General features: G+C 39.7%; 1 protein-coding gene across 3 annotated transcripts; it reads right to left on the bottom strand.

Moving 5' to 3' along the window:
• Positions 1-19,339: 19,339 nt before the first annotated feature.
• Positions 19,340-25,305, bottom strand: LOC120818056 (uncharacterized). 3 transcript variants are annotated; one of them, XR_013468588.1, is made up of 2 exons: positions 20,316-25,305; positions 19,340-20,158 (listed from the first exon to the last, which is right to left on the bottom strand). XR_013468588.1 is itself a non-coding variant. In XM_078108085.1 (2 exons), exons 1-2 carry the CDS (start codon positions 24,601-24,603, stop codon positions 20,057-20,059), a joined length of 4,422 nt encoding a protein of 1,473 aa, XP_077964211.1. In that variant the 5' UTR covers positions 24,604-25,305; the 3' UTR covers positions 19,340-20,056. The 3 variants fall into 3 exon arrangements, 2 of the variants coding, with proteins under 2 accessions (XP_077964211.1, XP_077964212.1); XM_078108085.1 differs by having other exon boundaries at positions 19,340-20,190; XM_078108086.1 differs by having other exon boundaries at positions 21,411-25,305.
• Between the last annotated feature and the right edge of the window lie 511 nt (positions 25,306-25,816).

Here is a 25,816-nt window from a genome sequence, read left to right as displayed (position 1 = left end):
ATTAAGGCGTTTGCAGGCTGAGAGAAGCCTAAAAAACGCACAGAACACAAGAATGCATTGGTTCACAGTGTTTTCCTCAAACTTGCAGCTCAGGAAAGTACATTTATCTTTTTTATGATGGTATCATGGTCTGTGAATAGTTTTCCAACCTTTTTTGTTCAAACTAAGTTTTTGTGCTTTCTTGAGTATTAAGGCGTTTGCAGGCTGAGAGAAGCCTAAAAAACGCACAGAACACAATAATGCATTGGTTCACAGTGTTTTCCTCAAACTAGCAGCTCAGGAAAGTACATTTATCTTTTTTATGATGGTGTCATGGTCTGTGAATAGTTTTCCAACCTTTTTTGTTCAAACTAAGTTTTTGTGCTTTCTTGAGTATTAAGGCGTTTGCAGGCTGAGAGAAGCCTAAAAAACGCACAGAACACAAGAATGCATTGGTTCACAGTGTTTTCCTGAAACTAGCAGCTCAGGAAAGTACACTTATCTTTTTTATGATGGTATCATGGTCTGTGAATAGTTTTCCAACCTTTTTTGTTCAAACTAAGTTTTTGTGCTTTCTTGAGTATTAAGGCGTTTGCAGGCTGAGAGAAGCCTAAAAAACGCACAGAACACAAGAATGCATTGGTTCACAGTGTTTTCCTCAAACTAGCAGCTCAGGAAAGTACATTTATCTTTTTTATGATGGTATCATGGTTTGTGAATAGTTTTCCAACCTTTTTTGTTCAAACTAAGTTTTTGTGCTTTCTTGAGTATTAAGGCGTTTGCAGGCTGAGAGAAGCCTTAAAAACGCACAGAACACAAGAATGCATTGGTTCACAGTGTTTTCCTCAAACTAGCACCTCAGGAAAGTACATTTAACTGTTTTATGATGTTATCATGGTTTGTCAATAGTTTTCCAACCTTTTTTGTTCAAACTAAGTTTTTGTGCTTTCTTCACTATTAAAGCGTTTGCAGGCAGAGAGAAGGCTTAAACACGCACAGAACACAAGAATGCATTGGTTCACAGTGTTTCCCTCAAACTAGCACCTCAGGAAAGTACATTTAACTGTTTTATGATGTTATCATGGTTTGTGAATAGTTTTCCAACCTTTTTTGTTCAAACTAAGTTTTTGTGCTTTCTTGAGTATTAAGGCGTTTGCAGGCTGAGAGAAGCCTAAAAAACGCACAGAACACAAGAATGCATTGGTTCACAGTGTTTTCCTGAAACTAGCAGCTCAGGAAAGTACACTTATCTTTTTTATGATGGTATCATGGTCTGTGAATAGTTTTCCAACCTTTTTTGTTCAAACTAAGTTTTTGTGCTTTCTTGAGTATTAAGGCGTTTGCAGGCTGAGAGAAGCCTAAAAAACGCACAGAACACAAGAATGCATTGGTTCACAGTGTTTCCCTCAAACTAGCAGCTCAGGAAAGTACATTTATCTTTTTTATGATGGTATCATGATCTGTGAATAGTTTTCCAACCTTTTTTGTTCAGACTAAGTTTTTGTGCTTTCTTGAGTATTAAGGCGTTTGCAGGCTGAGAGAAGCCTAAAAAACGCACAGAACACAATAATGCATTGGTTCACAGTGTTTTCCTCAAACTAGCAGCTCAGGAAAGTACATTTATCTTTTTTATGATGGTGTCATGGTCTGTGAATAGTTTTCCAACCTTTTTTGTTCAAACTAAGTTTTTGTGCTTTCTTCACTATTAAGGCGTTTGCAGGCTGAGAGAAGCCTAAAAAACGCACAGAACACAAGAATGCATTGGTTCACAGTGTTTTCCTCAAACTAGCACCTCAGGAAAGTACATTTAACTGTTTTATGATGTTATCATGGTTTGTGAATAGTTTTCCAACCTTTTTTGTTCAAACTAAGTTTTTGTGCTTTCTTGAGTATTAAGGCGTTTGCAGGCTGACAGAAGCCTAAAAAACGCACAGAACACAAGAATGCATTGGTTCACAGTGTTTCCCTCAAACTAGCAGCTCAGGAAAGTACATTTATCTTTTTTATGATGGTGTCATGGTCTGTGAATAGTTTTCCAACCTTTTTTGTTCAAACTAAGTTTTTGTGCTTTCTTGAGTATTAAGGCGTTTGCAGGCTGAGAGAAGCCTTAAAAACGCACAGAACACAAGAATGCATTGGTTCACAGTGTTTTCCTCAAACTAGCACCTCAGGAAAGTGCATTTAACTGTTTTATGATGTTATCATGATTTGTGAATAGTTTTCCAACCTTTTTTGTTCAAACTAAGTTTTTGTGCTTTTTTGAGTATTAAGGCGTTTGCAGGCTGAGAGAAGCCTAAAAAACGCACAGAACACAAGAATGCATTGGTTCACAGTGTTTTCCTCAAACTTGCAGCTCAGGAAAGTACATTTATCTTTTTTATGATGGTATCATGGTCTGTGAATAGTTTTCCAACCTTTTTTGTTCAAACTAAGTTTTTGTGCTTTCTTGAGTATTAAGGCGTTTGCAGGCTGAGAGAAGCCTAAAAAACGCACAGAACACAATAATGCATTGGTTCACAGTGTTTTCCTCAAACTAGCAGCTCAGGAAAGTACATTTATCTTTTTTATGATGGTGTCATGGTCTGTGAATAGTTTTCCAACCTTTTTTGTTCAAACTAAGTTTTTGTGCTTTCTTGAGTATTAAGGCGTTTGCAGGCTGAGAGAAGCCTAAAAAACGCACAGAACACAAGAATGCATTGGTTCACAGTGTTTTCCTGCAACTAGCAGCTCAGGAAAGTACACTTATCTTTTTTATGATGGTATCATGGTCTGTGAATAGTTTTCCAACCTTTTTTGTTCAAACTAAGTTTTTGTGCTTTCTTGAGTATTAAGGCGTTTGCAGGCTGAGAGAAGCCTAAAACACGCACAGAACACAAGAATGCATTGGTTCACAGTGTTTTCCTCAAACTAGCAGCTCAGGAAAGTACATTTATCTTTTTTATGATGGTATCATGGTCTGTGAATAGTTTTCCAACCTTTTTTGTTCAAACTAAGTTTTTGTGCTTTCTTGAGTATTAAGGCGTTTGCAGGCTGAGAGAAGCCTAAAAAACGCACAGAACACAAGAATGCATTGGTTCACAGTGTTTTCCTCAAACTAGCAGCTCAGGAAAGTACATTTATCTTTTTTATGATGGTATCATGGTTTGTGAATAGTTTTCCAACCTTTTTTGTTCAAACTAAGTTTTTGTGCTTTCTTGAGTATTAAGGCGTTTGCAGGCTGAGAGAAGCCTTAAAAACGCACAGAACACAAGAATGCATTGGTTCACAGTGTTTTCCTCAAACTAGCACCTCAGGAAAGTACATTTAACTGTTTTATGATGTTATCATGGTTTGTCAATAGTTTTCCAACCTTTTTTGTTCAAACTAAGTTTTTGTGCTTTCTTCACTATTAAAGCGTTTGCAGGCAGAGAGAAGGCTTAAACACGCACAGAACACAAGAATGCATTGGTTCACAGTGTTTCCCTCAAACTAGCACCTCAGGAAAGTACATTTAACTGTTTTATGATGTTATCATGGTTTGTGAATAGTTTTCCAACCTTTTTTGTTCAAACTAAGTTTTTGTGCTTTCTTGAGTATTAAGGCGTTTGCAGGCTGAGAGAAGCCTAAAAAACGCACAGAACACAAGAATGCATTGGTTCACAGTGTTTCCCTCAAACTAGCAGCTCAGGAAAGTACATTTATCTTTTTTATGATGGTATCATGATCTGTGAATAGTTTTCCATCCTTTTTTGTTCAAACTAAGTTTTTGTGCTTTCTTGAGTATTAAGGCGTTTGCAGGCTGAGAGAAGCCTAAAAAACGCACAGAACACAAGAATGCATTGGTTCACAGTGTTTTCCTCAAACTAGCAGCTCAGGAAAGTACATTTATCTTTTTTATGATGGTGTCATGGTCTGTGAATAGTTTTCCAACCTTTTTTGTTCAAACTAAGTTTTTGTGCTTTCTTGAGTATTAAGGCGTTTGCAGGCTGAGAGAAGCCTAAAAAACGCACAGAACACAAGAATGCATTGGTTCACAGTGTTTTCCTGAAACTAGCAGCTCAGGAAAGTACACTTATCTTTTTTATGATGGTATCATGGTCTGTGAATAGTTTTCCAACCTTTTTTGTTCAAACTAAGTTTTTGTGCTTTCTTGAGTATTAAGGCGTTTGCAGGCTGAGAGAAGCCTAAAAAACGCACAGAACACAAGAATGCATTGGTTCACAGTGTTTTCCTCAAACTAGCAGCTCAGGAAAGTACATTTATCTTTTTTATGATGGTATCATGGTCTGTGAATAGTTTTCCAACCTTTTTTGTTCAAACTAAGTTTTTGTGCTTTCTTGAGTATTAAGGCGTTTGCAGGCTGAGAGAAGCCTAAAAAACGCACAGAACACAATAATGCATTGGTTCACAGTGTTTTCCTCAAACTAGCAGCTCGGGAAAGTACATTTAACTGTTTTATGATGTTATCATGGTTTGTCAATAGTTTTCCAACCTTTTTTGTTCAAACTAAGTTTTTGTGCTTTCTTGAGTATTAAGGCGTTTGCAGGCTGAGAGAAGCCTAAAAAACGCACAGAACACAAGAATGCATTGGTTCACAGTGTTTCCCTCAAACTAGCAGCTCAGGAAAGTACATTTATCTTTTTTATGATGGTATCATGATCTGTGAATAGTTTTCCAACCTTTTTTGTTCAAACTAAGTTTTTGTGCTTTCTTGAGTATTAAGGCGTTTGCAGGCTGAGAGAAGCCTAAAAAACGCACAGAACACAATAATGCATTGGTTCACAGTGTTTTCCTCAAACTAGCAGCTCAGGAAAGTACATTTATCTTTTTTATGATGGTGTCATGGTCTGTGAATAGTTTTCCAACCTTTTTTGTTCAAACTAAGTTTTTGTGCTTTCTTCACTATTAAGGCGTTTGCAGGCTGAGAGAAGGCTTAAACACGCACAGAACACAATAATGCATTGGTTCACAGTGTTTTCCTCAAACTAGCAGCTCAGGAAAGTACATTTATCTTTTTTATGATGGTGTCATGGTCTGTGAATAGTTTTCCAACCTTTTTTGTTCAAACTAAGTTTTTGTGCTTTCTTGAGTATTAAGGCGTTTGCAGGCTGAGAGAAGCCTTAAAAACGCACAGAACACAAGAATGCATTGGTTCACAGTGTTTTCCTCAAACTAGCAGCTCAGGAAAGTACATTTATCTTTTTTATGATGGTATCATGGTCTGTGAATAGTTTTCCAACCTTTTTTGTTCAAACTAAGTTTTTGTGCTTTCTTGAGTATTAAGGCGTTTGCAGGCTGAGAGAAGCCTAAAAAACGCACAGAACACAAGAATGCATTGGTTCACAGTGTTTTCCTCAAACTAGCAGCTCAGGAAAGTACATTTATCTTTTTTATGATGGTATCATGGTTTGTGAATAGTTTTCCAACCTTTTTTGTTCAAACTAAGTTTTTGTGCTTTCTTGAGTATTAAGGCGTTTGCAGGCTGAGAGAAGCCTTAAAAACGCACAGAACACAAGAATGCATTGGTTCACAGTGTTTTCCTCAAACTAGCACCTCAGGAAAGTACATTTAACTGTTTTATGATGTTATCATGGTTTGTCAATAGTTTTCCAACCTTTTTTGTTCAAACTAAGTTTTTGTGCTTTCTTCACTATTAAAGCGTTTGCAGGCAGAGAGAAGGCTTAAACACGCACAGAACACAAGAATGCATTGGTTCACAGTGTTTCCCTCAAACTAGCACCTCAGGAAAGTACATTTAACTGTTTTATGATGTTATCATGGTTTGTGAATAGTTTTCCAACCTTTTTTGTTCAAACTAAGTTTTTGTGCTTTCTTGAGTATTAAGGCGTTTGCAGGCTGAGAGAAGCCTAAAAAACGCACAGAACACAAGAATGCATTGGTTCACAGTGTTTCCCTCAAACTAGCAGCTCAGGAAAGTACATTTATCTTTTTTATGATGGTATCATGATCTGTGAATAGTTTTCCATCCTTTTTTGTTCAAACTAAGTTTTTGTGCTTTCTTGAGTATTAAGGCGTTTGCAGGCTGAGAGAAGCCTAAAAAACGCACAGAACACAAGAATGCATTGGTTCACAGTGTTTTCCTCAAACTAGCAGCTCAGGAAAGTACATTTATCTTTTTTATGATGGTGTCATGGTCTGTGAATAGTTTTCCAACCTTTTTTGTTCAAACTAAGTTTTTGTGCTTTCTTGAGTATTAAGGCGTTTGCAGGCTGAGAGAAGCCTAAAAAACGCACAGAACACAAGAATGCATTGGTTCACAGTGTTTTCCTGAAACTAGCAGCTCAGGAAAGTACACTTATCTTTTTTATGATGGTATCATGGTCTGTGAATAGTTTTCCAACCTTTTTTGTTCAAACTAAGTTTTTGTGCTTTCTTGAGTATTAAGGCGTTTGCAGGCTGAGAGAAGCCTAAAAAACGCACAGAACACAAGAATGCATTGGTTCACAGTGTTTTCCTCAAACTAGCAGCTCAGGAAAGTACATTTATCTTTTTTATGATGGTATCATGGTCTGTGAATAGTTTTCCAACCTTTTTTGTTCAAACTAAGTTTTTGTGCTTTCTTGAGTATTAAGGCGTTTGCAGGCTGAGAGAAGCCTAAAAAACGCACAGAACACAATAATGCATTGGTTCACAGTGTTTTCCTCAAACTAGCAGCTCGGGAAAGTACATTTAACTGTTTTATGATGTTATCATGGTTTGTCAATAGTTTTCCAACCTTTTTTGTTCAAACTAAGTTTTTGTGCTTTCTTGAGTATTAAGGCGTTTGCAGGCTGAGAGAAGCCTAAAAAACGCACAGAACACAAGAATGCATTGGTTCACAGTGTTTCCCTCAAACTAGCAGCTCAGGAAAGTACATTTATCTTTTTTATGATGGTATCATGATCTGTGAATAGTTTTCCAACCTTTTTTGTTCAAACTAAGTTTTTGTGCTTTCTTGAGTATTAAGGCGTTTGCAGGCTGAGAGAAGCCTAAAAAACGCACAGAACACAATAATGCATTGGTTCACAGTGTTTTCCTCAAACTAGCAGCTCAGGAAAGTACATTTATCTTTTTTATGATGGTGTCATGGTCTGTGAATAGTTTTCCAACCTTTTTTGTTCAAACTAAGTTTTTGTGCTTTCTTCACTATTAAGGCGTTTGCAGGCTGAGAGAAGGCTTAAACACGCACAGAACACAATAATGCATTGGTTCACAGTGTTTTCCTCAAACTAGCAGCTCAGGAAAGTACATTTATCTTTTTTATGATGGTGTCATGGTCTGTGAATAGTTTTCCAACCTTTTTTGTTCAAACTAAGTTTTTGTGCTTTCTTGAGTATTAAGGCGTTTGCAGGCTGAGAGAAGCCTTAAAAACGCACAGAACACAAGAATGCATTGGTTCACAGTGTTTTCCTCAAACTAGCACCTCAGGAAAGTGCATTTAACTGTTTTATGATGTTATCATGATTTGTGAATAGTTTTCCAACCTTTTTTGTTCAAACTAAGTTTTTGTGCTTTTTTTAGTATTAAGGCGTTTGCAGGCTGAGAGAAGCCTAAAAAACGCACAGAACACAAGAATGCATTGGTTCACAGTGTTTTCCTCAAACTAGCACCTCAGGAAAGTGCATTTAACTGTTTTATGATGTTATCATGATTTGTGAATAGTTTTCCAACCTTTTTTGTTCAAACTAAGTTTTTGTGCTTTTTTTAGTATTAAGGCGTTTGCAGGCTGAGAGAAGCCTAAAAAACGCACAGAACACAAGAATGCATTGGTTCACAGTGTTTTCCTCAAACTTGCAGCTCAGGAAAGTACATTTATCTTTTTTATGATGGTATCATGGTCTGTGAATAATTTTCCAACCTTTTTTGTTCAAACTAAGTTTTTGTGCTTTCTTGAGTATTAAGGCGTTTGCAGGCTGAGAGAAGCCTTAAAAACGCACAGAACACAATAATGCATTGGTTCACAGTGTTTTCCTCAAACTAGCAGCTCAGGAAAGTACATTTATCTTTTTTATGATGGTGTCATGGTCTGTGAATAGTTTTCCAACCTTTTTTGTTCAAACTAAGTTTTTGTGCTTTCTTGAGTATTAAGGCGTTTGCAGGCTGAGAGAAGCCTAAAAAACGCACAGAACACAAGAATGCATTGGTTCACAGTGTTTTCCTGAAACTAGCAGCTCAGGAAAGTACACTTATCTTTTTTATGATGGTATCATGGTCTGTGAATAGTTTTCCAACCTTTTTTGTTCAAACTAAGTTTTTGTGCTTTCTTGAGTATTAAGGCGTTTGCAGGCTGAGAGAAGCCTAAAAAACGCACAGAACACAAGAATGCATTGGTTCACAGTGTTTCCCTCAAACTAGCAGCTCAGGAAAGTACATTTATCTTTTTTATGATGGTATCATGATCTGTGAATAGTTTTCCAACCTTTTTTGTTCAGACTAAGTTTTTGTGCTTTCTTGAGTATTAAGGCGTTTGCAGGCTGAGAGAAGCCTAAAAAACGCACAGAACACAATAATGCATTGGTTCACAGTGTTTTCCTCAAACTAGCAGCTCAGGAAAGTACATTTATCTTTTTTATGATGGTGTCATGGTCTGTGAATAGTTTTCCAACCTTTTTTGTTCAAACTAAGTTTTTGTGCTTTCTTCACTATTAAGGCGTTTGCAGGCTGAGAGAAGGCTTAAACACGCACAGAACACAAGAATGCATTGGTTCACAGTGTTTTCCTCAAACTAGCACCTCAGGAAAGTACATTTAACTGTTTTATGATGTTATCATGGTTTGTGAATAGTTTTCCAACCTTTTTTGTTCAAACTAAGTTTTTGTGCTTTCTTGAGTATTAAGGCGTTTGCAGGCTGAGAGAAGCCTAAAAAACGCACAGAACACAAGAATGCATTGGTTCACAGTGTTTTCCTGAAACTAGCAGCTCAGGAAAGTACACTTATCTTTTTTATGATGGTATCATGGTCTGTGAATAGTTTTCCAACCTTTTTTGTTCAAACTAAGTTTTTGTGCTTTCTTGAGTATTAAGGCGTTTGCAGGCTGAGAGAAGCCTAAAAAACGCACAGAACACAAGAATGCATTGGTTCACAGTGTTTTCCTCAAACTAGCAGCTCAGGAAAGTACATTTATCTTTTTTATGATGGTATCATGGTCTGTGAATAGTTTTCCAACCGTTTTTGTTCAAACTAAGTTTTTGTGCTTTCTTGAGTATTAAGGCGTTTGCAGGCTGAGAGAAGCCTAAAAAACGCACAGAACACAATAATGCATTGGTTCACAGTGTTTTCCTCAAACTAGCAGCTCGGGAAAGTACATTTAACTGTTTTATGATGTTATCATGGTTTGTCAATAGTTTTCCAACCTTTTTTGTTCAAACTAAGTTTTTGTGCTTTCTTGAGTATTAAGGCGTTTGCAGGCTGAGAGAAGCCTAAAAAACGCACAGAACACAAGAATGCATTGGTTCACAGTGTTTCCCTCAAACTAGCAGCTCAGGAAAGTACATTTATCTTTTTTATGATGGTATCATGATCTGTGAATAGTTTTCCAACCTTTTTTGTTCAAACTAAGTTTTTGTGCTTTCTTGAGTATTAAGGCGTTTGCAGGCTGAGAGAAGCCTAAAAAACGCACAGAACACAATAATGCATTGGTTCACAGTGTTTTCCTCAAACTAGCAGCTCAGGAAAGTACATTTATCTTTTTTATGATGGTGTCATGGTCTGTGAATAGTTTTCCAACCTTTTTTGTTCAAACTAAGTTTTTGTGCTTTCTTCACTATTAAGGCGTTTGCAGGCTGAGAGAAGGCTTAAACACGCACAGAACACAATAATGCATTGGTTCACAGTGTTTTCCTCAAACTAGCAGCTCAGGAAAGTACATTTATCTTTTTTATGATGGTGTCATGGTCTGTGAATAGTTTTCCAACCTTTTTTGTTCAAACTAAGTTTTTGTGCTTTCTTGAGTATTAAGGCGTTTGCAGGCTGAGAGAAGCCTTAAAAACGCACAGAACACAAGAATGCATTGGTTCACAGTGTTTTCCTCAAACTAGCACCTCAGGAAAGTGCATTTAACTGTTTTATGATGTTATCATGATTTGTGAATAGTTTTCCAACCTTTTTTGTTCAAACTAAGTTTTTGTGCTTTTTTTAGTATTAAGGCGTTTGCAGGCTGAGAGAAGCCTAAAAAACGCACAGAACACAAGAATGCATTGGTTCACAGTGTTTTCCTCAAACTAGCACCTCAGGAAAGTGCATTTAACTGTTTTATGATGTTATCATGATTTGTGAATAGTTTTCCAACCTTTTTTGTTCAAACTAAGTTTTTGTGCTTTTTTTAGTATTAAGGCGTTTGCAGGCTGAGAGAAGCCTAAAAAACGCACAGAACACAAGAATGCATTGGTTCACAGTGTTTTCCTCAAACTTGCAGCTCAGGAAAGTACATTTATCTTTTTTATGATGGTATCATGGTCTGTGAATAATTTTCCAACCTTTTTTGTTCAAACTAAGTTTTTGTGCTTTCTTGAGTATTAAGGCGTTTGCAGGCTGAGAGAAGCCTTAAAAACGCACAGAACACAATAATGCATTGGTTCACAGTGTTTTCCTCAAACTAGCAGCTCAGGAAAGTACATTTATCTTTTTTATGATGGTGTCATGGTCTGTGAATAGTTTTCCAACCTTTTTTGTTCAAACTAAGTTTTTGTGCTTTCTTGAGTATTAAGGCGTTTGCAGGCTGAGAGAAGCCTAAAAAACGCACAGAACACAAGAATGCATTGGTTCACAGTGTTTTCCTGAAACTAGCAGCTCAGGAAAGTACACTTATCTTTTTTATGATGGTATCATGGTCTGTGAATAGTTTTCCAACCTTTTTTGTTCAAACTAAGTTTTTGTGCTTTCTTGAGTATTAAGGCGTTTGCAGGCTGAGAGAAGCCTAAAAAACGCACAGAACACAAGAATGCATTGGTTCACAGTGTTTCCCTCAAACTAGCAGCTCAGGAAAGTACATTTATCTTTTTTATGATGGTATCATGATCTGTGAATAGTTTTCCAACCTTTTTTGTTCAGACTAAGTTTTTGTGCTTTCTTGAGTATTAAGGCGTTTGCAGGCTGAGAGAAGCCTAAAAAACGCACAGAACACAATAATGCATTGGTTCACAGTGTTTTCCTCAAACTAGCAGCTCAGGAAAGTACATTTATCTTTTTTATGATGGTGTCATGGTCTGTGAATAGTTTTCCAACCTTTTTTGTTCAAACTAAGTTTTTGTGCTTTCTTCACTATTAAGGCGTTTGCAGGCTGAGAGAAGGCTTAAACACGCACAGAACACAAGAATGCATTGGTTCACAGTGTTTTCCTCAAACTAGCACCTCAGGAAAGTACATTTAACTGTTTTATGATGTTATCATGGTTTGTGAATAGTTTTCCAACCTTTTTTGTTCAAACTAAGTTTTTGTGCTTTCTTGAGTATTAAGGCGTTTGCAGGCTGAGAGAAGCCTAAAAAACGCACAGAACACAAGAATGCATTGGTTCACAGTGTTTCCCTCAAACTAGCAGCTCAGGAAAGTACATTTATCTTTTTTATGATGGTGTCATGGTCTGTGAATAGTTTTCCAACCTTTTTTGTTCAAACTAAGTTTTTGTGCTTTCTTGAGTATTAAGGCGTTTGCAGGCTGAGAGAAGCCTTAAAAACGCACAGAACACAAGAATGCATTGGTTCACAGTGTTTTCCTCAAACTAGCACCTCAGGAAAGTGCATTTAACTGTTTTATGATGTTATCATGATTTGTGAATAGTTTTCCAACCTTTTTTGTTCAAACTAAGTTTTTGTGCTTTTTTGAGTATTAAGGCGTTTGCAGGCTGAGAGAAGCCTAAAAAACGCACAGAACACAAGAATGCATTGGTTCACAGTGTTTTCCTCAAACTTGCAGCTCAGGAAAGTACATTTATCTTTTTTATGATGGTATCATGGTCTGTGAATAGTTTTCCAACCTTTTTTGTTCAAACTAAGTTTTTGTGCTTTCTTGAGTATTAAGGCGTTTGCAGGCTGAGAGAAGCCTAAAAAACGCACAGAACACAATAATGCATTGGTTCACAGTGTTTTCCTCAAACTAGCAGCTCAGGAAAGTACATTTATCTTTTTTATGATGGTGTCATGGTCTGTGAATAGTTTTCCAACCTTTTTTGTTCAAACTAAGTTTTTGTGCTTTCTTGAGTATTAAGGCGTTTGCAGGCTGAGAGAAGCCTAAAAAACGCACAGAACACAAGAATGCATTGGTTCACAGTGTTTTCCTGAAACTAGCAGCTCAGGAAAGTACACTTATCTTTTTTATGATGGTATCATGGTCTGTGAATAGTTTTCCAACCTTTTTTGTTCAAACTAAGTTTTTGTGCTTTCTTGAGTATTAAGGCGTTTGCAGGCTGAGAGAAGCCTAAAAAACGCACAGAACACAAGAATGCATTGGTTCACAGTGTTTTCCTCAAACTAGCAGCTCAGGAAAGTACATTTATCTTTTTTATGATGGTATCATGGTTTGTGAATAGTTTTCCAACCTTTTTTGTTCAAACTAAGTTTTTGTGCTTTCTTGAGTATTAAGGCGTTTGCAGGCTGAGAGAAGCCTTAAAAACGCACAGAACACAAGAATGCATTGGTTCACAGTGTTTTCCTCAAACTAGCACCTCAGGAAAGTACATTTAACTGTTTTATGATGTTATCATGGTTTGTCAATAGTTTTCCAACCTTTTTTGTTCAAACTAAGTTTTTGTGCTTTCTTCACTATTAAAGCGTTTGCAGGCAGAGAGAAGGCTTAAACACGCACAGAACACAAGAATGCATTGGTTCACAGTGTTTCCCTCAAACTAGCACCTCAGGAAAGTACATTTAACTGTTTTATGATGTTATCATGGTTTGTGAATAGTTTTCCAACCTTTTTTGTTCAAACTAAGTTTTTGTGCTTTCTTGAGTATTAAGGCGTTTGCAGGCTGAGAGAAGCCTAAAAAACGCACAGAACACAAGAATGCATTGGTTCACAGTGTTTCCCTCAAACTAGCAGCTCAGGAAAGTACATTTATCTTTTTTATGATGGTATCATGATCTGTGAATAGTTTTCCATCCTTTTTTGTTCAAACTAAGTTTTTGTGCTTTCTTGAGTATTAAGGCGTTTGCAGGCTGAGAGAAGCCTAAAAAACGCACAGAACACAAGAATGCATTGGTTCACAGTGTTTTCCTCAAACTAGCAGCTCAGGAAAGTACATTTATCTTTTTTATGATGGTGTCATGGTCTGTGAATAGTTTTCCAACCTTTTTTGTTCAAACTAAGTTTTTGTGCTTTCTTGAGTATTAAGGCGTTTGCAGGCTGAGAGAAGCCTTAAAAACGCACAGAACACAAGAATGCATTGGTTCACAGTGTTTTCCTCAAACTAGCACCTCAGGAAAGTACATTTAACTGTTTTATGATGTTATCATGGTCTGTGAATAGTTTTCCAACCTTTTTTGTTCAAACTAAGTTTTTGTGCTTTCTTGAGTATTAAGGCGTTTGCAGGCTGAGAGAAGCCTAAAAAACGCACAGAACACAAGAATGCATTGGTTCACAGTGTTTTCCTGAAACTAGCAGCTCAGGAAAGTACATTTATCTTTTTTATGATGGTATCATGGTTTGTGAATAGTTTTCCAACCTTTTTTGTTCAAACTAAGTTTTTGTGCTTTCTTGAGTATTAAGGCGTTTGCAGGCTGAGAGAAGCCTAAAAAACGCACAGAACACAAGAATGCATTGGTTCACAGTGTTTTCCTCAAACTAGCAGCTCAGGAAAGTACATTTATCTTTTTTATGATGGTATCATGGTCTGTGAATAGTTTTCCAACCTTTTTTGTTCAAACTAAGTTTTTGTGCTTTCTTCACTATTAAGGCGTTTGCAGGCAGAGAGAAGGCTTAAACACGCACAGAACACAAGAATGCATTGGTTCACAGTGTTTTCCTCAAACTAGCAGCTCAGGAAAGTACATTTAACTGTTTTATGATGTTATCATGGTTTGTCAATAGTTTTCCAACCTTTTTTGTTCAAACTAAGTTTTTGTGCTTTCTTGAGTATTAAGGCGTTTGCAGGCTGAGAGAAGCCTTAAAAACGCACAGAACACAAGAATGCATTGGTTCACAGTGTTTTCCTCAAACTAGCACCTCAGGAAAGTACATTTAACTGTTTTATGATGTTATCATGGTCTGTGAATAGTTTTCCAACCTTTTTTGTTCAAACTAAGTTTTTGTGCTTTCTTGAGTATTAAGGCGTTTGCAGGCTGAGAGAAGCCTAAAAAACGCACAGAACACAAGAATGCATTGGTTCACAGTGTTTTCCTCAAACTAGCAGCTCAGGAAAGTAAATTTATCTTTTTTATGATGGTATCATGGTCTGTGAATAGTTTTCCAACCTTTTTTGTTCAAACTAAGTTTTTGTGCTTTCTTCACTATTAAGGCGTTTGCAGGCAGAGAGAAGGCTTAAACACGCACAGAACACAAGAATGCATTGGTTCACAGTGTTTTCCTCAAACTAGCAGCTCAGGAAAGTGCATTTATCTTTTTTATGATGGTATCATGGTCTGTGAATAGTTTTCCAACCTTTTTTGTTCAAACTAAGTTTGTGTGCTTTCTTGAGTATTAAGGCGTTTGCAGGCTGAGAGAAGCCTTAAAAACGCACAGAACACAAGAATGCATTGGTTCACAGTGTTTTCCTCAAACTAGCACCTCAGGAAAGTACATTTAACTGTTTTATGATGTTATCATGGTTTGTCAATAGTTTTCCAACCTTTTTTGTTCAAACTAAGTTTTTGTGCTTTCTTGAGTATTAAGGCGTTTGCAGGCTGAGAGAAGCCTTAAAAACGCACAGAACACAAGAATGCATTGGTTCACAGTGTTTTCCTCAAACTAGCACCTCAGGAAAGTACATTTAACTGTTTTATGATGTTATCATGGTCTCTGAATAGTTTTCCAACCTTTTTTGTTCAAACTAAGTTTTTGTGCTTTCTTGAGTATTAAGGCGTTTGCAGGCTGAGAGAAGCCTAAAAAACGCACAGAACACAAGAATGCATTGGTTCACAGTGTTTTCCTCAAACTAGCAGCTCAGGAAAGTACATTTATCTTTTTTATGATGTTATCATGGTTTGTGAATAGTTTTCCAACCTTTTTTGTTCAAACTAAGTTTTTGTGCTTTCTTGAGTATTAAGGCGTTTGCAGGCTGAGAGAAGCCTAAAAAACGCACAGAACACAAGAATGCATTGGTTCACAGTGTTTTCCTCAAACTAGCAGCTCAGGAAAGTACATTTATCTTTTTTATGATGGTGTCATGGTCTGTGAATAGTTTTCCAACCTTTTTTGTTCAAACTAAGTTTTTGTGCTTTCTTGAGTATTAAGGCGTTTGCAGGCTGAGAGAAGCCTTAAAAACGCACAGAACACAAGAATGCATTGGTTCACAGTGTTTTCCTCAAACTAGCACCTCAGGAAAGTACATTTAACTGTTTTATGATGTTATCATGGTCTGTGAATAGTTTTCCAACCTTTTTTGTTCAAACTAAGTTTTTGTGCTTTCTTGAGTATTAAGGCGTTTGCAGGCTGAGAGAAGCCTAAAAAACGCACAGAACACAAGAATGCATTGGTTCACAGTGTTTTCCTGAAACTAGCAGCTCAGGAAAGTACATTTATCTTTTTTATGATGGTATCATGGTTTGTGAATAGTTTTCCAACCTTTTTTGTTCAAACTAAGTTTTTGTGCTTTCTTGAGTATTAAGGCGTTTGCAGGCTGAGAGAAGCCTAAAAAACGCACAGAACACAAGAATGCATTGGTTCACAGTGTTTTCCTCAAACTAGCAGCTCAGGAAAGTACATTTATCTTTTTTATGATGGTATCATGGTCTGTGAATAGTTTTCCAACCTTTTTTGTTCAAACTAAGTTTTTGTGCTTTCTTCACTATTAAGGCGTTTGCAGGCAGAGAGAAGGCTTAAACACGCACAGAACACAAGAATGCATTGGTTCACAGTGTTTTCCTCAAACTAGCAGCTCAGGAAAGTACATTTAACTGTTTTATGATGTTATCATGGTTTGTCAATAGTTTTCCAACCTTTTTTGTTCAAACTAAGTTTTTGTGCTTTCTTGAGTATTAAGGCGTTTGCAGGCTGAGAGAAGCCTTAAAAACGCACAGAACACAAGAATGCATTGGTTCACAGTGTTTTCCTCAAACTAGCACCTCAGGAAAGTACATTTAACTGTTTTATGATGTTATCATGGTCTGTGAATAGTTTTCCAACCTTTTTTGTTCAAACTAAGTTTTTGTGCTTTCTTGAGTATTAAGGCGTTTGCAGGCTGAGAGAAGCCTAAAAAACGCACAGAACACAAGAATGCATTGGTTCACAGTGTTTTCCTCAAACTAGCAGCTCAGGAAAGTAAATTTATCTTTTTTATGATGGTATCATGGTCTGTGAATAGTTTTCCAACCTTTTTTGTTCAAACTAAGTTTTTGTGCTTTCTTCACTATTAAGGCGTTTGCAGGCAGAGAGAAGGCTTAAACACGCACAGAACACAAGAATGCATTGGTTCACAGTGTTTTCCTCAAACTAGCAGCTCAGGAAAGTGCATTTATCTTTTTTATGATGGTATCATGGTCTGTGAATAGTTTTCCAACCTTTTTTGTTCAAACTAAGTTTGTGTGCTTTCTTGAGTATTAAGGCGTTTGCAGGCTGAGAGAAGCCTTAAAAACGCACAGAACACAAGAATGCATTGGTTCACAGTGTTTTCCTCAAACTAGCACCTCAGGAAAGTACATTTAACTGTTTTATGATGTTATCATGGTTTGTGAATAGTTTTCCAACCTTTTTTGTTCAAACTAAGTTTTTGTGCTTTCTTGAGTATTAAGGCGTTTGCAGGCTGAGAGAAGCCTAAAAAACGCACAGAACACAAGAATGCATTGGTTCACAGTGTTTTCCTCAAACTAGCAGCTCAGGAAAGTACATTTATCTTTTTTATGATGGTGTCATGGTCTGTGAATAGTTTTCCAACCTTTTTTGTTCAAACTAAGTTTTTGTGCTTTCTTGAGTATTAAGGCGTTTGCAGGCTGAGAGAAGCCTTAAAAACGCACAGAACACAAGAATGCATTGGTTCACAGTGTTTTCCTCAAACTAGCACCTCAGGAAAGTACATTTAACTGTTTTATGATGTTATCATGGTCTGTGAATAGTTTTCCAACCTTTTTTGTTCAAACTAAGTTTTTGTGCTTTCTTGAGTATTAAGGCGTTTGCAGGCTGAGAGAAGCCTAAAAAACGCACAGAACACAAGAATGCATTGGTTCACAGTGTTTTCCTGAAACTAGCAGCTCAGGAAAGTACATTTATCTTTTTTATGATGGTATCATGGTTTGTGAATAGTTTTCCAACCTTTTTTGTTCAAACTAAGTTTTTGTGCTTTCTTGAGTATTAAGGCGTTTGCAGGCTGAGAGAAGCCTAAAAAACGCACAGAACACAAGAATGCATTGGTTCACAGTGTTTTCCTGAAACTAGCAGCTCAGGAAAGTACACTTATCTTTTTTATGATGGTATCATGGTCTGTGAATAGTTTTCCAACCTTTTTTGTTCAAACTAAGTTTTTGTGCTTTCTTGAGTATTAAGGCGTTTGCAGGCTGAGAGAAGCCTAAAAAACGCACAGAACACAAGAATGCATTGGTTCACAGTGTTTTCCTCAAACTAGCAGCTCAGGAAAGTACATTTATCTTTTTTATGATGGTATCATGGTTTGTGAATAGTTTTCCAACCTTTTTTGTTCAAACTAAGTTTTTGTGCTTTCTTGAGTATTAAGGCGTTTGCAGGCTGAGAGAAGCCTAAAAAACGCACAGAACACAAGAATGCATTGGTTCACAGTGTTTCCCTCAAACTAGCAGCTCAGGAAAGTACATTTATCTTTTTTATGATGGTATCATGGTCTGTGAATAGTTTTCCAACCTTTTTTGTTCAAACTAAGTTTTTGTGCTTTCTTGAGTATTAAGGCGTTTGCAGGCTGAGAGAAGCCTTAAAAACGCACAGAACACAAGAATGCATTGGTTCACAGTGTTTTCCTCAAACTAGCACCTCAGGAAAGTACATTTAACTGTTGTATGATGTTATCATGGTTTGTCAATAGTTTTCCAACCTTTTTTGTTCAAACTAAGTTTTTTTGCTTTCTTGAGTATTAAGGCGTTTGCAGGCTGAGAGAAGCCTAAAAAACGCACAGAACACAAGAATGCATTGGTTCACAGTGTTTTCCTCAAACTAGCAGCTCAGGAAAGTACATTTATCTTTTTTATGATGGTATCATGGTCTGTGAATAGTTTTCCAACCTTTTTTGTTCAAACTAAGTTTTTGTGCTTTCTTCACTATTAAGGCGTTTGCAGGCAGAGAGAAGGCTTAAACACGCACAGAACACAAGAATGCATTGGTTCACAGTGTTTTCCTCAAACTAGCAGATCAGGAAAGTACATTTAACTGTTTTATGATGTTATCATGGTTTGTCAATAGTTTTCCAACCTTTTTTGTTCAAACTAAGTTTTTGTGCTTTCTTGAGTATTAAGGCGTTTGCAGGCTGAGAGAAGCCTTAAAAACGCACAGAACACAAGAATGCATTGGTTCACAGTGTTTTCCTCAAACTAGCACCTCAGGAAAGTACATTTAACTGTTTTATGATGTTATCATGGTCTGTGAATAGTTTTCCAACCTTTTTTGTTCAAACTAAGTTTTTGTGCTTTCTTGAGTATTAAGGCGTTTGCAGGCTGAGAGAAGCCTAAAAAACGCACAGAACACAAGAATGCATTGGTTCACAGTGTTTTCCTCAAACTAGCAGCTCAGGAAAGTAAATTTATCTTTTTTATGATGGTATCATGGTCTGTGAATAGTTTTCCAACCTTTTTTGTTCAAACTAAGTTTTTGTGCTTTCTTCACTATTAAGGCGTTTGCAGGCAGAGAGAAGGCTTAAACACGCACAGAACACAAGAATGCATTGGTTCACAGTGTTTTCCTCAAACTAGCAGCTCAGGAAAGTGCATTTATCTTTTTTATGATGGTATCATGGTCTGTGAATAGTTTTCCAACCTTTTTTGTTCAAACTAAGTTTGTGTGCTTTCTTGAGTATTAAGGCGTTTGCAGGCTGAGAGAAGCCTTAAAAACGCACAGAACACAAGAATGCATTGGTTCACAGTGTTTTCCTCAAACTAGCACCTCAGGAAAGTACATTTAACTGTTTTATGATGTTATCATGGTTTGTCAATAGTTTTCCAACCTTTTTTGTTCAAACTAAGTTTTTGTGCTTTCTTGAGTATGTTACGGACCCCTCGATAAGGTGACGGCTCGTTCAGCCGAGGGGTCAGCCACATAAAGAAACGCGATAGGCAGGAAGCGATGCAAAGTTCTTTTTATAGTTTTCCAACCTCCAGCCTCTCCGTTTTACACATTAATATATCACAATAGTAGCTCGAACACAAAACACTGGTCTCCTGGTGTTGAGGCCGGGGCCTGGCGCTCTCGCAGGTCTCCTCCTTCTCCCGGCGCTCAGTCGCTCTCCCCTCTATATGCTCAGCCTGAGCCATCACCGCAACCGCTCTCAGGTGCGCAGGGGCGGAGCCTGCACTCAGAAGGGCCAAACCAATTAATAATCACAAAAACAAACTCAGAAGGCTGTGGCCGTAACACTTCCCCCCCTAGAGGAAGAATCATTTTTTTTTTTTTTTTTTCTTTTCCTCCTTCCTTAGAGGGAAAAAGAAAAACTGATTCTGCATGGGTTCATACAGAAAATCCTGTTCCTAAATTAATCCGCGAGACAACGCATCTGCAACTACGTTGTCAGAGCCTCTTTTATGACGGATCTCAAGATTGTACGGCTGAACCATTAAGGCCCAACGCATGAGTCGTTGATTTTGGTTATACATTTTGCTCAGAAAAACAAGTGGATTATGATCTGTATAAACAACGACAGGAGACGCACTAGCCCCCACGTAAACGTTAAACTGTTGTAATGCTAGCAACAGAGCTAAGGTCTCTTTTTCAATGGTTGAATAATTCAACTGATGACTGTTGAACTTAGCTGAGAAGTATGATACGGGGTGGCCTAGGTTGTCAGCACCCTCCTGGAGAAGGACAGCTCCCACTCCAACCGCGCTGGCGTCCACCTCCAGCTGGAACGGACGAGTCAGGTCTGGGGCGGACAGCACCGGTGCACTGCAAAGGAGAGATTTTGCCGACAGGAATGCCTGCTCGCATTCGTTAGTCCAAAGAAAACCCACTTTTGGACTACACAGTGTTGTTAACGGCGCAACAACAGTCGAGAAGTTCTTGCAAAAACAACGATAGTACCCCACCATTCCCAGGAACCTACGTAGTTCTCTCCTCGTAGTAGGTGTTGGGTAGTTGAGCACAGCAGCCACCTTTCCGTCCCGTGGTCGCACTTGACCATTTCCCACCTGCTTCCCTAGATACGTTACAGAAGCTTTTACAAATTCACATTTTTTTAGATTTAACGTTAAGGAAGCAGCGGACAATCGGCCAAACACGTCATGCAACGTTAACGTGTGTTCCTCCCACGTAGACGAGTAAACGACAACATCGTCTAAATAAACAGTACAGTTAGGAACCCCCCCTAAGACTGTGGACATTAACCGCTGAAATGTTGCGGGCGCGTTTCGGAGACCGAAGGCCATACGCGTATACTGCAGAAAAGCGTCGGGGGTTACAAACGCAGAGATTTTAGAAGCCCGCTCGGTGAGGGGCACCTGCCAATAACCTTTCAATAGGTCCAATTTGGTGATGTAGTTTGCACCCCCAAGACTATCCACACAATCGTCCACACGTGGTAAGGGAAAAGCATCCGCCACGGTGACGGAATTGACCTTTCGGAAATCGGTACAAAAACGAAGGGACCCATCAGCCTTCGGCACCAGAATGCACGGCGAGCTCCAGGGGCTACTGCTCGGAACAGCGAACCCATTCTCTAGTAAATATTGCACCTCAGCTTTCATTGCCTCTCTCTTAGTTAATGGACAGCGGTAAGCATGTTGCTTGAAAGGTCCTGCACGGCCAACTTCGATGTCATGCTGGATGACATTAGTTCCGGGAGGTACGTCATTGAACAGATTTGGGAACTCCTTTATCAGGTCCATTACGTACCGTTGCTGTTCGCGAGATAAGTAGGCCAGTTGAGAAGGGAGTGAAGTTAAGACTTCCGAATTTTTGAAACACCCCCCGTTTAAAACTTCCATAGAGACATGCAACCCATCATCCTCAGTGTCGGCAGGTAAAGCATAAGTTACCAATGAGACCTGCTCGGTGGGTACCTTAGCTACCGGATCGTCAGGGGTGGTCGCTTTCGGTTCAACACGACATAAATAGGGTTTCAACATATTTATGTGACATACACGTGTTTTTCGCCTCCGTTCTGGAGTGTACAAGATATAGTTAGTTTCATTCAACTTACCCTTGATCACGTACGGACCCGAAAAACGGGCCGAGAGAGTGGTCCCATGAATGGGGAACAACACGAGAACTTTATCTCCAGGCAGGAAACGACGCACCACCGCTTTTGTATCAAAGCGTTTCTTCATCTTCTTTTGCGACAATGAAAGCGCTTCCTTCGCCGTATTACAGGCGTCTCGCAAACGTTCCCGAGTACGTGAGACCAACTCGAGAACGTTTGTTTTCGCGGACAAACCTCTATCGAGAAACTCTTCCTTTAGCATTTTTAAAGGACCCCGGACATCATGCCCGAACACGAGCTCAGCCGGACTGAACCCGAGAGAGTCCTGTCTTGCCTCACGCACTGCAAATAAAACTAACGGGACCCCATCATCCCATTCCTTTCCAGTCTCGGTGCAATACTTGCGAAGTGCGGATTTTAACGTCTGATGCCACCGTTCTAAAGCTCCTTGCGACTCAGGGTGGTAGGCACTTGCGACGACATGAGCCACTCCAAGAGCCTTTAAGGACGTACGGAAAACGCGAGACATAAAGTTTGAACCCTGATCGGTTTGGACCGTTTTCGGCAACCCAAAGGTGGTAAAGAATTTTGTTAGTGCCTTAGTTACCGTCTTGGCCGTGATGTTACGTAACGGGATGGCTTCCGGAAAGCGTGTCGCGACGCACATGATTGTTAACAAGTATTGGCACCCGGACTTAGCACGAGGGAGTGGACCGACACAATCAACTAGCACGCGCTCGAATGGTTCGCCGACGGCAGGAATAGGACAGAGGGGAGCCGGCGGCACAACTTGATTAGGCTTCCCATTGACCTGACAGATGTGACAGGTTTTGCAGTATTGTGCAACATCAGTTTTTAAACCTGGCCAAAAGAAATGCTGGAGCACCCGGTTATAGGTTTTAGTGATACCGAGGTGTCCGGACCAAGGATGGTCATGGGCCAGTTCTAAGACCTGTGATCGAAACTTCGAGGGCACCACAATTTGATGCACCACATTCCAATCGTCTTGCTGCCCAGGATTTAGCGATCGACTCCAGTGACGCATTAGCACCTTATCGTGCCAGTAAAACTGGTGATTACGCAGCGATATTTTCCCCTTTTCAGCACTCGCCCGACATGGAGTTAAAGATAAATCTTCTCGCTGCGCTTCAATCAGAGTTTCGCGCGAAACAAGCAAATTAGTAATGAGATCAAAGCTCCTAGCTGACCCTGGAGTCGTTTTGGGCGGCTCTGGAGGATCAGCCAGCACGTCAGTTCCCAGAATCTTGGGAAACACAGAATCGCAGAGTATATTACTTTCCTGAAGGTCATGTTTTGCTTGGGCTCGTGTCACCACGGCGCTAAACACCCCTGGCAGGTTTCTAGCAAGCACATCCGCCTGAGAGTCGTTGTGCGGGACGTCGACCACTTGCACCACCGGCATGACTTTACCCCCAGCTATATCGTTACCCATGATAAAGTCAACGCCTCTCACAGGTAGCGAGGGACGCACTGCCACCTCAAAACATCCAGACGCCAACTCAGACGAAACGTGCACCCGATGCAACGGGACAGTCACAAAACCCATTTCAATACCCTGCACCACCGTGCTGGTATTACACGCGGAATCAACACCAAAATCCAGAACATCTGCTAATATGAAGGACTGAGACCCCCCTGTATCCCGGAGAATTCTTACCGGTTTTCGATCCTCGCCCCTCTCACCTACTGAAACAAAACCGCGGAATATGAACGGCTTGAAACAGCTGTCTGGGGTCGTGGGGGACACTGCAACCGCCGGAGACAAAGTTTTCACCAACACCGAGCCTCGCGGTTGAAAAGATGAAGAATCTTGTCGTTCTTGTTTACGTTTCAACGTACGACACTCAGCCATACTATGACCCATTTTGTGACAGTAACTGCATTCTCGATTAGATTTCGGACTGGGAGGACTCCATTTACTTCTCGAGTCGGAAAGATTTTCGTTCTCCTTCACGGCGGAACCCCCAGAATCAGACGGACGCTTATAAAACACCGTTTTGTGCATTAAAGCATACTCGTCAGCTAACACCGCAGCCTGCTGAACAGTGCTGACTTTTTGTTCGTTCAGATACAATGCAGTACGTTCAGGAACACAGTTCTTAAATTCTTCGATCAGCAACAGCTCTCGCAAAGAGTTATAGTCTGTTACCTTGCACGCCTTGGTCCAGCGATCGAATAAGATGCCTTTTTCCCCAGCGAATTCAACATACGTTTGCGACGTGCCCCTTTTCGAGGTACGGAACCGTTGTCGGTAATGCTCAGGAACAAGTTCGTATGCCCGTAAAATTGCAGCTTTCACGGCTTCATACTGTACGCTTTCCTCTAACGAGAGAGATGCACATACCTCCTGCGCCTTACCTGAGAGTTTACATTGCAACATTAGTGCCCAAACCGCGTTTGGCCATCCTAAAGCTAACGCCACTCGTTCAAAAGCTTGAAAATAAGCTTCCACTTCCTTTTCCCGGAAGGGTGGAACGATCGAGATGTTTTTAGCCACGTCAAAATGTGTTGAAAACGGCGCTACCGAATCACCACCAGTACCAACTGGTTCGTCAACGCCTCCCGACGGTGATGGACCAGGCGACGTAACGGGATCACCTTCGACCAGAGATGTTTTGACAGTAGATTTCTTTGGTACCTCGGGCGCAGCCTGTAACTCCAACTCCCGCAGTCGTACTTTGGTATCAGCATCAATTCGATACATTTCGATCTGACGCTTCAAGTCATCTTGCCTTGCCTGAGCTCGGTCCTGGGTCTCCAACTGCAGCCGTGCTAAACGTAGTTTTAGACGTGCATCTGAGCGACTCCCTGTTGATTCTGTGGAAAGAGAAAGAGGCTCAAATTTAGGCATCGAGTAGGCTAAACCTTCCTCCGCACCAACCCCCACCAAGGGAGTTACTGGACCACCACGCGATACGCGTAAAGGCGAAGTTCCCGCAGCAGCTGGTGCCTCCAACTCCGCCGCTACAGTGGGACTAGACTCCATGGCCGAAAAAACACCTTTATTAACCAAGCCAGCCACTAAACAATCTTTTAACTCTGCTTTTCTTAGTGTTCTAGAAAAAGGAATCCCATAATGTTGAGCAATAAGAGACAAATCACTTTTTCGACATGTCCCTAAAACTTCAACATTTGGTTGATCTATAAATCGGCTTAACTCAAACGTTGCCATTTTTAAACAACAATATGCAGAAATAATCAGGATAATCCAACATTCTCTGGGCCTACTTACCTAACCCATAAAGCTAACTTTTCCTCTCTAGTCTTCAGAGGGTACCGATTAAGAGATCGCTCTCTCCCCCGGAGTACCTCCAAAAATAACAAACTAAAATAAGAAAGGCAAAATAATAAACAGTAAACCGTTGTCAGGACTGGCGCTAAGCACAGCCCCGCTGGCTTACTCTGTCTAACCAGAGAACGTGGATCACCCGAATTAAATTAGATCACTCGAATTCCTTAGCTACTATCCGGACACAGATATCCCGGACGAGCCCCCATTTATGTTACGGACCCCTCGATAAGGTGACGGCTCGTTCAGCCGAGGGGTCAGCCACATAAAGAAACGCGATAGGCAGGAAGCGATGCAAAGTTCTTTTTATAGTTTTCCAACCTCCAGCCTCTCCGTTTTACACATTAATATATCACAATAGTAGCTCGAACACAAAACACTGGTCTCCTGGTGTTGAGGCCGGGGCCTGGCGCTCTCGCAGGTCTCCTCCTTCTCCCGGCGCTCAGTCGCTCTCCCCTCTATATGCTCAGCCTGAGCCATCACCGCAACCGCTCTCAGGTGCGCAGGGGCGGAGCCTGCACTCAGAAGGGCCAAACCAATTAATAATCACAAAAACAAACTCAGAAGGCTGTGGCCGTAACAAGTATTAAGGCGTTTGCAGGCTGAGAGAAGCCTTAAAAACGCACAGAACACAAGAATGCATTGGTTCACAGTGTTTTCCTCAAACTAGCACCTCAGGAAAGTACATTTAACTGTTTTATGATGTTATCATGGTCTGTGAATAGTTTTCCAACCTTTTTTGTTCAAACTAAGTTTTTGTGCTTTCTTGAGTATTAAGGCGTTTGCAGGCTGAGAGAAGCCTAAAAAACGCACAGAACACAAGAATGCATTGGTTCACAGTGTTTTCCTCAAACTAGCAGCTCAGGAAAGTACATTTATCTTTTTCATGATGTTATCATGGTTTGTGAATAGTTTTCCAACCTTTTTTGTTCAAACTAAGTTTTTGTGCTTTCTTGAGTATTAAGGCGTTTGCAGGCTGAGAGAAGCCTTAAAAACGCACAGAACACAAGAATGCATTGGTTCACAGTGTTTTCCTCAAACTAGCACCTCAGGAACGTACATTTAACTGTTTTATGATGTTATCATGGTTTGTCAA

The sequence above is a fragment of the Gasterosteus aculeatus genome, chromosome 8, assembly GCF_964276395.1.
Source record: "Gasterosteus aculeatus chromosome 8, fGasAcu3.hap1.1, whole genome shotgun sequence".
NCBI lineage: Eukaryota > Metazoa > Chordata > Actinopteri > Perciformes > Gasterosteidae > Gasterosteus > Gasterosteus aculeatus.
This window is presented reverse-complemented; position numbering and strand designations above follow the sequence as displayed.

Excerpts from the sequence above, each read along its gene's own strand:
- LOC120818056 (XM_078108085.1), bottom strand. The coding sequence starts at position 24,603 with ATGGCAACGTTTGAGTTAAGCCGATTTATAGATCAACCAAATGTTGAA. Across the intron at positions 20,191-20,315 it reads TACTACGAGGAGAGAACTAC|GCATTCCTGTCGGCAAAATC; the intron begins GTAGGTTCCTGG and ends GAATGCGAGCAG.